The sequence below is a fragment of the Lottia gigantea genome, assembly GCF_000327385.1.
Source record: "Lottia gigantea unplaced genomic scaffold LOTGIsca_135, whole genome shotgun sequence".
Classification (NCBI taxonomy): domain Eukaryota; kingdom Metazoa; phylum Mollusca; class Gastropoda; family Lottiidae; genus Lottia; species Lottia gigantea.
In genome coordinates this window covers 276,897-291,004 of record NW_008707526.1, presented here as the reverse complement: position 1 = coordinate 291,004, position 14,108 = coordinate 276,897, and the positions used below count along the sequence as shown (strand labels likewise).

Below are 14,108 nucleotides of genomic sequence, written 5' to 3'. Positions count from 1 at the left end.
AAACCAATGTTGATAGCAATTCAAACCTAGCATTACAATTTTTGAAAGACCAGCCGATGATAAACTTATAGTTAAGATATGAAAACTATATATGTTTCTAAATGGCCCCTTTTCTGATGCAGCATTATTACAAAAAATATCTCCGCTGGTAAAACAAAATTCAGAATTTTCAACAGAACAGAGCCAAATAAAGCTGATAAGGCTGAGCATCAAGAAGCAAGTTCATATTAGAGATTTATTGCTGAGCTGATTATGACATGATATTCTAACAAATGTATAATGAAATTCCAAAATCTCTTTATATTTTACTTTCATCTGATTCTTGAGGACGATCTCCAAAATAAAAAGCAGCCTTTTTATCAGTAGAGCCATTCTCCTTATTATTATTTTCATTTTTTCTTCGTTGTTTACATCTACAAGCATAAAAAATATATGTTTGTATTAGGTACAATGTTACAAATGGTCTTTCGTGGGGATTAAATGTCATTATTTGCATCAAGACATTACGAAATCACACTCAAATAAGATTTGAAGCTTGGGAATTACTGAAACATTAGCTATTCTGTGGATGCGAATCTAAACAACCTTATCGTGTAACAAAGTTGTTACACACACATGGATGGACACTTCATTCCTTATTCTTGAATGCTAATTTTGGTATTCAAAGTCCTACCAAGAAACAAAATCTAAAGAAATCCGCGTGTTATTAATACTATAGTTTACGTAAATAAATAATGTATCCCATAGGATGCAAAAAATCGACAAGTATCAACAAGAAGAAAAAAATAGAAACAAATCAACACTACAGCTACTTACCTGTCTTCGTTATCTTGTTTTAGCTTTGCCCAGATTGCTGTTTTTGACATTTCTTCACTAATGTTGACCCTGTCGGTGTCAACAGAGCCACGGCGAATGATGTGAGGAGCAAACTTTTCTCCCAATCTGTCATGTTGTACTCTGATTTCATGCAGTTTGTCGAAATCTTCATCAAGTAGACTTTCATTCTGAAAAAAATAATTAAAATATATAAACGTTGTGCCTTAATTTGACTTACAACATAAGATAATTCATGCAGTGTCCAATCTATAGTTCCTATTACAGTTTTTCTCTCAAATCATCCCGTGGTGATGAGAGAGACAAGGTGCCCTATGACAAATAATCGATACAGTAGAAACTAGGTGAAACGAATCGTAAGTGTCCAGACCCGTACGTCATGTATTCACTATTTTTCTCTGTATCAGATTACACTAGACACCGCACAAAGTGAACAAACTAAACGCAAGACTACATCCAATAGTTACAAAATCAAAACACACAAAAAAGTGAACACAAAACTTTATGAAGCTTGTGAAAATTAAATTCAGAGCTCAAAACTCTAAGCAGACAAAAATCCCAATTGGAATAATAAAACAACTTCATTTCAAAGAGTTATCAATATTAAGTGTTTTCATTAAAATAATTCTGTTACTGTTACAGTCATGAAAAGAGTATTTTGGGTTCTAGATTTCTTTTTATATTTTCAGAACCTCTTATAATCTGGTTAGAAATTAGATGGGAAATTCGGGTTCTCCTTTATGGATTGGTTAGTGGTAATCGGAGAAATTATTTAAATCTTTTCGAAATATTAGATAATAGATAAAATAAAGATATTGATATACGTCATTTGTTAAAGAGATTGTAAAGAGGTTTTTCATTTTTTTTTGTGTATCCGGGACGCTGTAAGCATTAATTTGCACCATTTCAATTTTCAGTCAGATGTCTGTGGTTCCTGAAATTCCACAAAAATAAGTTTCTGATTGAAATTTGGAATAATACAAATTTATGCTATCAGTGTCCCCGATACACATATTAGAAACCTCTTTACTATTCCTTTGAATACAATCCAACAAGACGACTTGAAGCCCTCCTTTTGGAATCGATCTCTGTGATTATTCTGTAAGTTACTGAAATAAAAGCTGTTGTTATCCAGAAAGAAATCACAGACAAAAGAAAAATCTGAAATATTAAAATACCATTTCCAAGACTGCGTCTGAAACTTTGGTGAATAAATGCAAGAAAGCCTGAAACTGAAATGCGGTTAAATATGGTGAATATGCAAATAACCTTTGAATATGCACAATGATTGCTAGCCTTATATATGGTATTTTGCAAGATGAAGAAAATGCATAACGGGGTGTGCTTAACTTGAATACTAAGTTACGTGATATTCTATAATGCATAATGTAATATTGATATTTTAAAGGGATATTCCGCTTTTTTGTAAAAAGTTTTTATTATAAAAAACGGCGTAAATTATACCTGAAAATATGTCTATAGTATGCTATTTATATCTATGTATTTTCTTGACCAAACTGAATTTTTAATAGGTACTAAATCTTAATTAAGCAGTTTGACCTAGTTTTGGTGTTTATAATGATTTATAATGGTGCGATATAATTTGGTTGAAACCTTACGAATACGTAGGAGACATATTTCTCTATAATTAGGCGTTTATTTTACTCATATCCGTACAGTAGCTTTAACAGCTTCCAAAAAAGCATAACGAACTTAAAAACATTACATTAAAGAGCTCATTTCTCTAGATTTGTGTATAGTTTTCACAAATTTGAGCACAAGAAAAAGTTTGACCTACAAAACAAGCGAAATTTCCCTTTAATAAGTCCTTAGATACTCAAATAGATATAACAGGAAGTTTATATGGGTGACTTGCAACTGATGATGGTGAGCAATGAAAAGCAAAGTGTCAACTGACACCGGATTCACATAATGGTGATTGAAATGCTGGTTTTTGTATGAATCTACCATGAAAGACACGCCCAAAACGTTTGTACCTCCTGTTCTGTAAATTTTTGTTCATCTTCTTTCTCTTTCTTAGCCGCGTCCGGCATGAGATCGTCTAACCATTTCAATTCATTGCCAGGGAAGATGTATTCTAAACCTTTTCGTACAAAACAGATAGCTAACACCTATAAAAAGTAAAGAGGCAACCGTAATAAGATACAAATAACCGCTAAAGCAAAACATGCTCTAGAACTGGATTGATTGATTTGAATTAAAAGTCAATATTCAACGTTTCTAGCAACAAAATGCCATCCTCTGAAAATGGAGATCACACTTAAATGGTGGTTCTACAATATAGTATTACACCGACAGCTGTGCAGTGGCCCCTTCAAGCTTTTCAAACATTATCAAAATATTTCCGTGGCGCATCAGAGTACAAAAATATTTCATACCATAATAGGGAAGACAATAGACGCAGCTTTCCATGATTTGATACCCCATAAAGCACCTAAACATAAACACTGTATAAAGGTGAACAGGTGAATTCTACCAATTGGCACATGTCGTACGTAAGAAGTATCGGGTTGGTATTTAGCTGGTTTAAATAGCAGCAAGAGACGATCTATCAGCTGCATACCTCGCAAAGCAGCAACACCCATGTATAAAAATACACCATATAAAACAGCCATGGGAATAATCTGAAATAGTGGATTAAATGAAAATAATACTTAAAGCGTCTCAATAGTAAGTTCAATAACTCATGTCAAAACGGGTCACATGTATAATACAAGCTGCATGACAATGCATGCAGAAAACATTCCACCCTTAAAATACAGCCTTTTTCATGACATTGTTATCTGGCCCATAGCCAGACTTGATTTTTGGGAGGGGCAAATAATATATTTGAAGGGGAAATGGTGTAAGATGTTTAGTTGCAGTATTAGAATTGATCGGTTGTCAGAAAACATTCCACCATTTTTCCGTCACATTGTTATCCAACCGCTAACAACATTCACATGTTATTTGAGATCATACCCATATTTTTCCCCATCTTCTCCATACATAAAAGTGATTAACAACAAGAGAGAAGGAAATATACGTTGCGCATATCAACAGAAGACAAAAAAGTTTAATAAGAAAAGTTTGTGGCGGGGAAACTTACTCTGAGAATTCCAGTAAAAAGAACAGATAATCCACTCAATAATCCAACAACTAAAGCAGTCACTCTTTGTTCTCTAAAAGGTAAATGTAAAGTAACATGGTAAGAGATCAATGATCAGTGATCAATGTACCAGCCTGCTGATTTGGGGTATAGCTCGACGATTACGAGATGATACCTTACACATTCTGACAACATCACTGCATGAGAAAGAGAAATGCTTCACCATACAATGTCACTTTGTGGATGGTTTATCACATTGGATCTATACTGACGATAGTAATACGTAAGTCATAGAGAATGCTTTATAATAAAAGCTTCATTTCATTTTACTATATAGTACCTCTAGTTGAAAATTTTCAGGTTAATACAGATATACTGGTGAAGCGGTGTGTTTCATTATATGAAAATAGAAAAGCATCTCCTTCGCAATGTGCACAGTCAATAAAACCATTTCAAAGACACAATTTCAAAATGAGTAACAATATGTATAACATTTCACGTTCAGAAAAACCAATTCATTCTTACCTTACACCTAAAAATGTTGGTTTTTCACCAGGGGCAGTACATTCTGACTCTTTCTTCAAACTCATCACATGAGCTAAGGCAGAGACTGTTGCAGCAACATACCAAGGTAGACCCAACAAGGAACAGAGAACAATACACACAGCCACTACAAACATATCCAAATGATAACCGCTTCCTTTCTGAAATTATCAAAGAAACAAATAAATAAGATAAAAAGGATGAGAAGAGAATTTTAGAAAAGGTGTGTTTATCTGACGATAACGATATCTGGATCTGCCCATTATCTCGAGGACAAACAACACAGAACAAGATGTTTATAAGAACAATAAAAAGTCATTAAGATACCATCTCTACAACGTAAACGACAATACTCGAGAAAATGTGATCAAATATGGCTTTTTTGTCATTTTCATTCTTTCGTTTGGTACCTATTTTTCATTTCATATAGAAACAGTCACTGAAAATACCGTAAAAGTGTAGAAACAGATGATGGTATTCTCTTTGGCAACTACTATTCATCTTTTACTCTCGATTTTGTCATGCTTTGGACGAGATTTTGATTCACAAAATTGCTTGTATGAATTTTTATTAAAAATAATATCAAAATGTACCTTCAGTTTGTTTTCTTTTCTGTTGACGATGACAGCAGTAATCTGTTGATCCATAAAGATAAGAATAGTGGCCAAGAGAGCTGGGATAATGGCAGCAGGGATCAGGTATACTGGATTCTTGTCACTGATAGGATTGATAAACCACGGTCGTCCGTCTCTTGAAGGCTGAAAACATATAAGGTAACATAAGCAAAGAACACTTTTACGATGAGCATAGAGTCGATGTATTTTTGCCCACATTACCCCACTATACATTTAATCATTACTAACCATGTGTGTTCTTTCTAACACAAACGCTCGAGATTTGTAGGGTAGGAAGTCAATAGCTGTATTGCAGGTCATGGTGTCTTTAGTAGATCAATTTTTGTACAAACTTCTCCCTTCATTATCAATCCGCATATGGGTTTGCAAACATCACTGGCTTTCTAGTACTTAATGATGAAGCTACTGAAATCCTACCTTAAATTCTGTTGGTACTTTTAACTTGGCAGTATCGACACCAGCCCAGACATCACAGCCTACCATTACCAATATAGCAATCAACACAGCAAAGTCGGACATAGTTTGACGAACCTTGAAATAAAATAGTATATATCAGAGTGTTTCACTCACAGCTTCAATACTGATATTCTTGTGTAATTCATGACGTTATATTATATTATATCATATATTATTTGGATACGACTACCTCACATTATGAGGAACAGACTCGAGAACTGTATATTTTATTTTGCTCATAACCATATCCCGTTGTTATAGGTTTACAAAATAAACAATGACAACATGGGCACTAAAGTAATAGAACAAGTGCATAATGGACGCAAATGAGGGAAGTGCCTCACTTTTGAAACGACGGTCAAACTTTAGAAATACTTTCAGGTTTGCATCAACTTACAGTGTCTCATTGAGTGTCCATAACGATTTATTTTGAAGACTTGATGACAGAGAAATAATAATAGCTTACCGAGGATGGAAAAAAGGAAGAGTTCTTCATGAACGTCAACATGAAGGCAATGATGAAGGTTCCAAAGAACAATAAAACTGACATGAAGAAAGCATCAGGAACAATAGGATGATGGAAACAATCCGGGGAGGGAATTCCATGAGCTTTCTTACAGGTCTTCAGGGTATCAATAGCTGACCAGTTCGTCTCTGTCATAGAGCTGTTTAAAGTATCGTTGTACATGTTGGTTAAGGCAGCGGTGGTGGTCTCAATGAAGTACGAGCCTGTATCGGTGGTGTTTATTGTCGTTCCGTTAACACTGATGTCGGTCATGTTGGGTGCGGTGCAGAAACAGTGGTAGAACATCGGGCCCGGATGAGTCCGAAGGTTGTGATACGGCGTCTCATGCAGTAGGCCGATCAACTTCTTGAAAGCTTCCACGATAAAGATGATGGCTATCAGACACGCGAAACTTTCTTCTGTAAAGCGAGTTATATACCGCACCAGGGCACTCAGGTCAAAAGCCACGATAATTAAGAGAATTACACCCGTCCAGATTCCTATCCATGCCCTAAACGGTAGGAAATCCCATTCGTTGGCACTGTAATAAACAAAGATGATTGTAACAGATGTTGGACAAGATGGATGAAAGCTTATCTCATTATGCTTATATATTCTTATATTGAGCAATCCACAATCCAATAATCACAATTGGTATAGAAATGCGGGACTCGCCAAAATGAGATATGAATAATATAAGCGAAGGAATTTAAAAATTTTGCAATTTTCAGTTTTGTCCGTTTGAAACAAACAGTTTTAAAGAAATGTCCTTCATTCTTCTGGACAACGTCCATCATTGCCCACTATATATTGCAGAAAAGTACTACATACATGTACATTCATTTCATTTCTAGATTGTTCTTTAAACAAATGGTTATTTGATGTATTAAAAAATTTCACTTACGCGCAGAAATTATACAGAATCATCTCCAGTACCAACATTGGGCCAGTGCTACCTAGGATGTTGAGAGGTTGACCAGCAAACAGAGCGAACAGTACACCACAGATCGATGCTGTCAAAATACATTCCATTGTTCCCTAGAAATTGTAAATACGATTGTATGGTTAAAGTTTTTCAAATACAACCAGCAGGATTAAATTGTATTCGCGTGTGTCACTTTGCTTATTCATAAAGAGAGTCTCCTTTCTGGAAATCGAACAAATATCGGTGCTCTGTTTACTTGCACTATTTTAACAGTGAATATATTTTATTGTAAGCTTCAATACTTCTAATAAGGTGAAAGATCAACTGATCAACTAATTAGTTATCTTACCATGTAATCGTCGGTAGCCTTTCCAAGTAAACCACCAAATGTAACATTAGGAGTCAATGTAGCGAGATATAGGTAAATAACAGAAGCTACACATTGGATATGCAAACAGTCTTTGAAATCACTTCCATACCACGGCAACTTTCGCTTCACATCAGCAACTAAACCGCCAAATATTCTAGAAATAAACGCAACATTTTGTATAATGCATTTACCGATTATTTCCCGGAGTACTGTATTAAGACCAAGTATAAGAGGAGACGGGGGTATTATCACCACAATTTCAAAGAAGCTGTATCACTTGCTACGATCCATGGAGCTAGGGTGTAACAAACAGGGATTGAATCCACAATTCACCGTCTAGGCTTCTTGTCAGTGTGTAACTTAACTTTTGAACATATAGAATTCAAGCCACAATTCAAGACGAAAGAGTAGTATTGTCTTCCAGTATTGTGTGCTAGTTTTGGAAAATGACCTTCAGAGCTTGTGGACGGTGATTAATCAACTTACGTTCCGGATCTGACTAGAGTGGGATCACCATGACATTCCACCTCATCTTCCTCATCGTCTGGTATTTCTTTAGGTTTAATCTTTCTCGGTTCCTGTGATAAAAAGAAATAAGAGTTGATAGAATTCAATGTTCTGAATCACCAAAAGTAAGAGTTATGGCCTGATCGTCTGACCAGGTACTCCTTAAGGTTTAATCTTTCTTGGTCCCTGTGAGGAAAATATACAGAAAATATAGAATCAATATTTATTTGTATTCAATTATATTGATAGGATCTTATTCACCAGAAGGTGGAGCTCTCACCCTTGCTGATTTTGTGATCGGTTCATTTGGGGGTAATTATATAGATAATACATATTAGTACTCGATCATATAGAACTATTGCCCGATCTTCTAACCTGGTACTGCTTTGGGTTAAAACGTTCTATGTTCCTCTGGCCCATCTTACACATAATACCAAAGTTTACAATTTCAGTATTCAATCTGCCTTTATTTGACTAATCTACAAAAATGTCCGTAAGATTCAATATTTGGAAATTACAGTTTTCAAAATTATTGGTTGATTACCCACCTGTGAGGGAACGCTCTGTGGGGGTTCAATTCTAATCTTAGGATCCCATTCACCAGGAGGCAGAGCTGTGACCTGGTCCAAGAATTCATCAACACCAGCTAATATGTCTTGTCTATTTCTAGCTTTATACGCCACTTCTCGGAACACCTGTGACAAAATCAATTTACGTTTATAACGGTCAAACAGATAGTATAAGAAACAACAGGCATTACTTGTCAATCAGCATCGCCGTTAAATACCATAACTTCGGATTGAAATGGGAATCAAAAATTCTGCTCAAACTCTGGATAACAGTATGAAAATATGGATCCATAAGGCTTTTATATCGGCAGAGGGAAAATCCTACACATCATTTATACTCTAGGGGTAGAGATCACATTAAATAATGGGAAAGGGTATAGCAACTGGCATAACATGTACTACTACCTTTAGAACGAACCCTGACAATTCCAATAACAAAATGATACAATTCTCATTTACGGTTTACCGGTGTTTATCTACTGTATATTATAGTGATTCGGTCGGGACTCAAATATACCAGTTTACAGAGGAATCAGGTTTATAGAGGATGCGGTTTAGAGGTTTCACTGTACCGAGTTGTCGAAATTAGAACCGATTATAGTATTTGATATTGTGTATGTATATTATTTCAAAGAGACTGTACCTCATCTACCATGATAGTTGACATGGAACGACCAATTTCATAATTCTTGGTTTGACTACCGGGTGGGCCGAGCAGGAAGAAAATAAATCGAGTTGGTAGAGGAACCTCGGTTATATCACCCAGAGTTCTAGATTCCGATAACCTAATAAAGGCAGTGATCTGGTATTTCAGACAATCCAGTTCTCCAATCCAAATATTAGCGGCTTCGGCACCATCGGGAATTTTCCTCATGAAATGTTGATTTAACTGAAAATGAAAATGCTGTGTTATGTTTGCTTTTTAGGTTTACACTACGCAACAAAGCTAATAATGATGATAAGCACTTTTTTTTATTTTGTTGCTGACATTTTCTTAATATTATTTTATTGTTCAGTGTCTAGGTCGACTCATTACCGTTTCCAATTATACATTTCTCGATTTAAAACAGAAGAATTATTTGGCAAGGATAATGACGTCTTGGGATTATGTGTACCATCTGGATGCAGTGGGACTATCGTGATCAAATAGTCTTTAGTCTCTAGTCAACCCACTAGTGAATCTACACTATGCAATTGTATATTGAGCACTGAATTAATCCGAATTGTACGAACCATCAGGTACCATAACAGTGCGGATCGCTTTTCAATTGCTAAAGCACACTGTATCACATTTCCCATATACGCATCCATAATATATCTATTTAAAACGACAGTTACCTTAGCATTAGAAGGCGAATCAGGGAGGTCACCATTTACATTGAGATGTTCCATATTGGGCGAACTAGCTGATCCTTTGTTTAACATAGCCTTCGAATCTACAAAAACGAAAATACGCCTGTTATGTTATAACATTTTTCTATGAGTAGTGCGGCAGCTGTGAATGGAGTGGTTTAGATTTGTAAATATTGCTTTTCTTCGCAAATAAAAATAAATGAAATATTATACAATGATGTATAACATACTTTGGAAGAGATTTTTGTTTAGTTTAATTGATTTGCTTGTGCAGATTTTTATAAAACACAAATCTTAACGATACCTTTTCTGCTACCAAAGGACTGTCCAATGATGGCTCGTGACAATCGACGTCCTAATCCCATACTCTCTGGATCAGCAGACGATGTTCGACGTCCAAACTTTTTGGAATGTTGAAAGGAATGGGGGGCGATGAAAGCTGCCTTAACCTGATCTCTCAAATCTTCCTCCAGTAATTTAGCGTTTATTAGGTTGTCGAGCAGGAGATCTGAAAATGAATTTCACATGAGTGTTTAAGTAGTGTTTCTTTGGTGACTCCATTCATGGCGATACAATGAATGCATGGACAATAACTGTGCGTGATCATTAAATATATATCCACATTAACTAACATTTCAACTGAGGAAAAGAATAAGAATCTTACCAGCAACTTGTGTGATATGATAGGCGTCCACGGATAATAAAACTGATCCAGATAGTAAACTACTTCTCAATTCAAATAGAGAATGGAGGGAGAGGGAAGCTACGTGAGGTTTGGACCATCTCGAACCTCCTTCTTCTACATCTTCTTCATACTTCACCCATCTGTAATAAACGTCTGGTGTTAAACATGACAAACCTAATCTCTGGGTGTATCCAATGGAGATAGTTTGCTATTTGTGAGAGGATCGAGGTGGGGTGGGGAGGTCAAAAGTTTGGCAAGTCCCAACAGGCTCATTTTTAAATGTTGTTGGTAATTTGCTGTCATATTTTCACGGAAGTGAATTTGCGGGTACTAAGAAAAATGTACTTGGAATAGCATTGTTAGCATTCCGTGAGTGATAAACATGGTCACAGTTGAACAAACGAGGAGCCCTCTGAAAACGAGATCATTACTCTACAAGTGCTCAGCATTGCGAGTCTGTCTTACCTAGCAGTTTCTCTCCATTCCATAGCATTTGCCAATTTAAACAAACAGTCCATTTGACAGAATACATCACATGTACTTGTGTCATCTTCGTGTTCTCCTAACAGATGCTGGATCTGTTCACTCGGTGTTAAAGATGCTGAAAACAGAATAGATCTAACATTTAGACTGGAGGTAGTCGTAGTGATACAGTAATCTGCTTACCAAGTAACCAAGTACTGCCACACTGCCATAGCAAAATGGTTACGATATTCTATTTAGTACTTTTTCTACAACCAAGTGGATTGTTTGAAAGCGATGCTTAGCTGACAAAAATGTACAGTACTATCAAGGATTCGGGAAGAGAAAATTGAGATCTAAGATATGATTTGAAAAATATAAATACAGTTTAGATGCCTAATGAAATAAGATATTGAATGCTGAACCAACACCAAACACAATACAAAAGTTAGATAAAAACAGAACAAGAACAGTGGTAGTTCTGTGGTAGTTTTGTCAAAGAAGAACAACATGTGTATTTATTAGAGTGCTACAACTCACTCAACATGTATTGTATATAATAAACAAGTTATAATAACAGTATTCATTAAACAGTATTGTATATGATAAACATGTTATAATAACAGTATTTATTAAGCAGTATTGTATATGATAAACAAGTTATAATAACAGAATTTATTACACAGTATTGTATATGATAAACAAGTTATAATAACAGTATTCATTAAACAGTATTGTATATGATAAACATGTTATAATAACAGTATTTATTAAACAGTATTGTATATGATAAACATGTTATAATAACAGTATTCATTAAACAGTATTGTATATGATAAACATGTTATAACAACAGTATTTATTTAACAGTATTGTATATGATAAACAAGTTATAATAACAGTATTCATTAAACAGTATTGTATATGATAAACAAGTTATAATAACAGTATTTATTACACAGTATTGTATATGATAAACAAGTTATGATAACAGTATTCATTAAACAGTATTGTATATGATAAACAAGTTATAATAACAGTATTTATTACACAGTATTGTATATGATAAACATGTTATAATAAAAGTATTTATTACACAGTATTGTATATGATAAACAAGTTATAATAACAGTATTTATTTAACAGTATTGTATATGATAATCATGTTATAATAACAGTATTTATTAAACAGTATTGTATATGATAAACATGTTATAATAACAGTATTTATTACACAGTGTTATTAACCCACTGAACATGTTTAGTATATGATTAACATTTGACAATAAGGGTTTTTTACACAGTGTTATTAACTAGCTTAACCCATCAACAATGCGTTAGTAAGAATTGTTAATAAAAGAGAAAGAACCCATGCCCAATAACTTACAAGTCATAGTCATTGTAGGCTCTGATACTGGAAATTAGGAGAAAAGTTTTGAAAGAGAATTGAAAGAAGACAAATCCGAAGATACCATCTCCATCCATGTCAGAATGGAACCCTGGACACTCAAGAACCGGCCGTATATACAAGGATGCAAAAAAAATAGTTATTAGGAAAACAGTATAGATCAAAATAAATAGATATATAATTGAATTATTGAGAGTTATATTATGATACAAAAAAGTATATTTTCATGCACCGTAGATTAGGACATGTGTCAAAAGACTGATGTTCCACACATGCAAGATTTTATAGAGTGTTATATTTATTGAACATGCTCCCTAGAAAGTGTCGAGCTGCCTTAAAATCTAATGCCTGTTCCTCTTATAAACTGTTTTATTTTGGGGCACGAATTATCCAATTAGAAACACTTTTCCATGATAACCACAAGCGTGCAAAAGAGTTCGGTGAAAAGAAATCAACATTTCCTTCCTTTGAAGCGTCAAAGAAAGGTAATCAATATCCCTTCAAAAGTACTAACCTGGTGTTACTCCATCAGATAACGCACTTCTTCCCTTCTTATGATGATGTTTATTCGGTCGTCGTGGACGTTTTGGTAAACGCAACCCTATTGTTGCGTTACTGCTTCGTCTGTCGTATGCTACAAAACATGCAATAAACCTTTATGTCTAAGAAAATTTTACTTTCACTGGAGATGTCGTGAAGTTTCTGTTTTCAAATCACTGGTATAATCTTGTCTGCTTGGGTCACAAGCGTTTGTTCGACATATAGTGACAGGGTAAGAGACTGAGTTTTAAGGTTCCGTACGAGCCATGGTTTTCATATAATATTGAGAAATTCGGGAATATTTAGATGTACTCTAAAACGTTTGGAAACGAAAGCCAGTTTATACGTCCTGTGGCTGTGCTTTCGTAATGTTGTTTTCATTGCTACAATGTCAATGTTACAACCACCATTCCTCAGTTAACAATCAATTAACAGACTTTCTTGTATCACTGAAGATTGTAAACGCAATCAGAGCACTCGTCAGAAAAACTTAAACAATATGGCATTTAGTGTTTACAGATTTTGTGTCGAGGCCTCTGATTGGCTGTATTTGCTAGAGTGCAATTCAATCCAACCACTGCATTTACAACCTTCCGTGATACTAGAAAGGCGGTTAAGAGAGTCAAGGTATAAGCCAAAGGTCGTAATAGCTTGACATTTTGAAGATGATGTCGAGTTAATCTTGAAAAAGATTATATTATATGTTGCTCACTTACCACTGCTATCTATATCAAAGTCAGGCATGATCTTAGCCGGTCCTGTATCCCGCACTGGGAGAGCATCGTAACCCGAGTCCATATTGGTATAATTTAAACTATAAACCTTGGCCAAGATAGGCTAGGGGACAGTTTCTTCTCGTATACCTGGAATCTGAAATTGACGAAAACGTTATTGAAATTAACAGTGGTATAAACTCTGATATAGGGAAATGAAAATAAGAGAATTTGAAAGCATTATGAATGTAACAGATGCAATGAGAAGTTTTTTTTATTTCTATATTCTTGCTTATAGGATTTACGATATGAAGTCATGAACGGTCTCCCTTCTATTAAACTCTAACCTTCTAACAAAGCTTGTTTTTCCTTTTTTCAGATAAAATTTAGAAAGACCTGCAAGGTCTAAATGCCGTGGGACTGTAGGCATTGCGATACATGTATTTCCTTTTTAAATCTAGCTAGGGATTTGAGTCAAAGTATGGGACGATTCA

At 34.9% G+C, this 14,108-nt stretch overlaps 1 protein-coding gene across 1 annotated transcript; it reads right to left on the bottom strand.

Moving 5' to 3' along the window:
- Window positions 1–812: 812 nt before the first annotated feature.
- On the bottom strand, window positions 813–11,081 carry LOTGIDRAFT_139286 (hypothetical protein; the record flags this gene model as incomplete). The annotated part of the gene is made up of 17 exons (XM_009049399.1): window positions 813–957; window positions 2,824–2,966; window positions 3,234–3,479; window positions 3,944–4,016; window positions 4,469–4,647; window positions 5,080–5,244; window positions 5,539–5,652; window positions 6,044–6,231; window positions 6,343–6,623; window positions 6,987–7,120; window positions 7,357–7,531; window positions 7,864–7,955; window positions 8,433–8,579; window positions 9,097–9,371; window positions 10,096–10,314; window positions 10,471–10,631; window positions 10,957–11,081. Coding segments are annotated over 17 exons (2,862 nt in total), but the record flags the coding sequence as incomplete, so codon positions are not given.
- Between the last annotated feature and the right edge of the window lie 3,027 nt (window positions 11,082–14,108).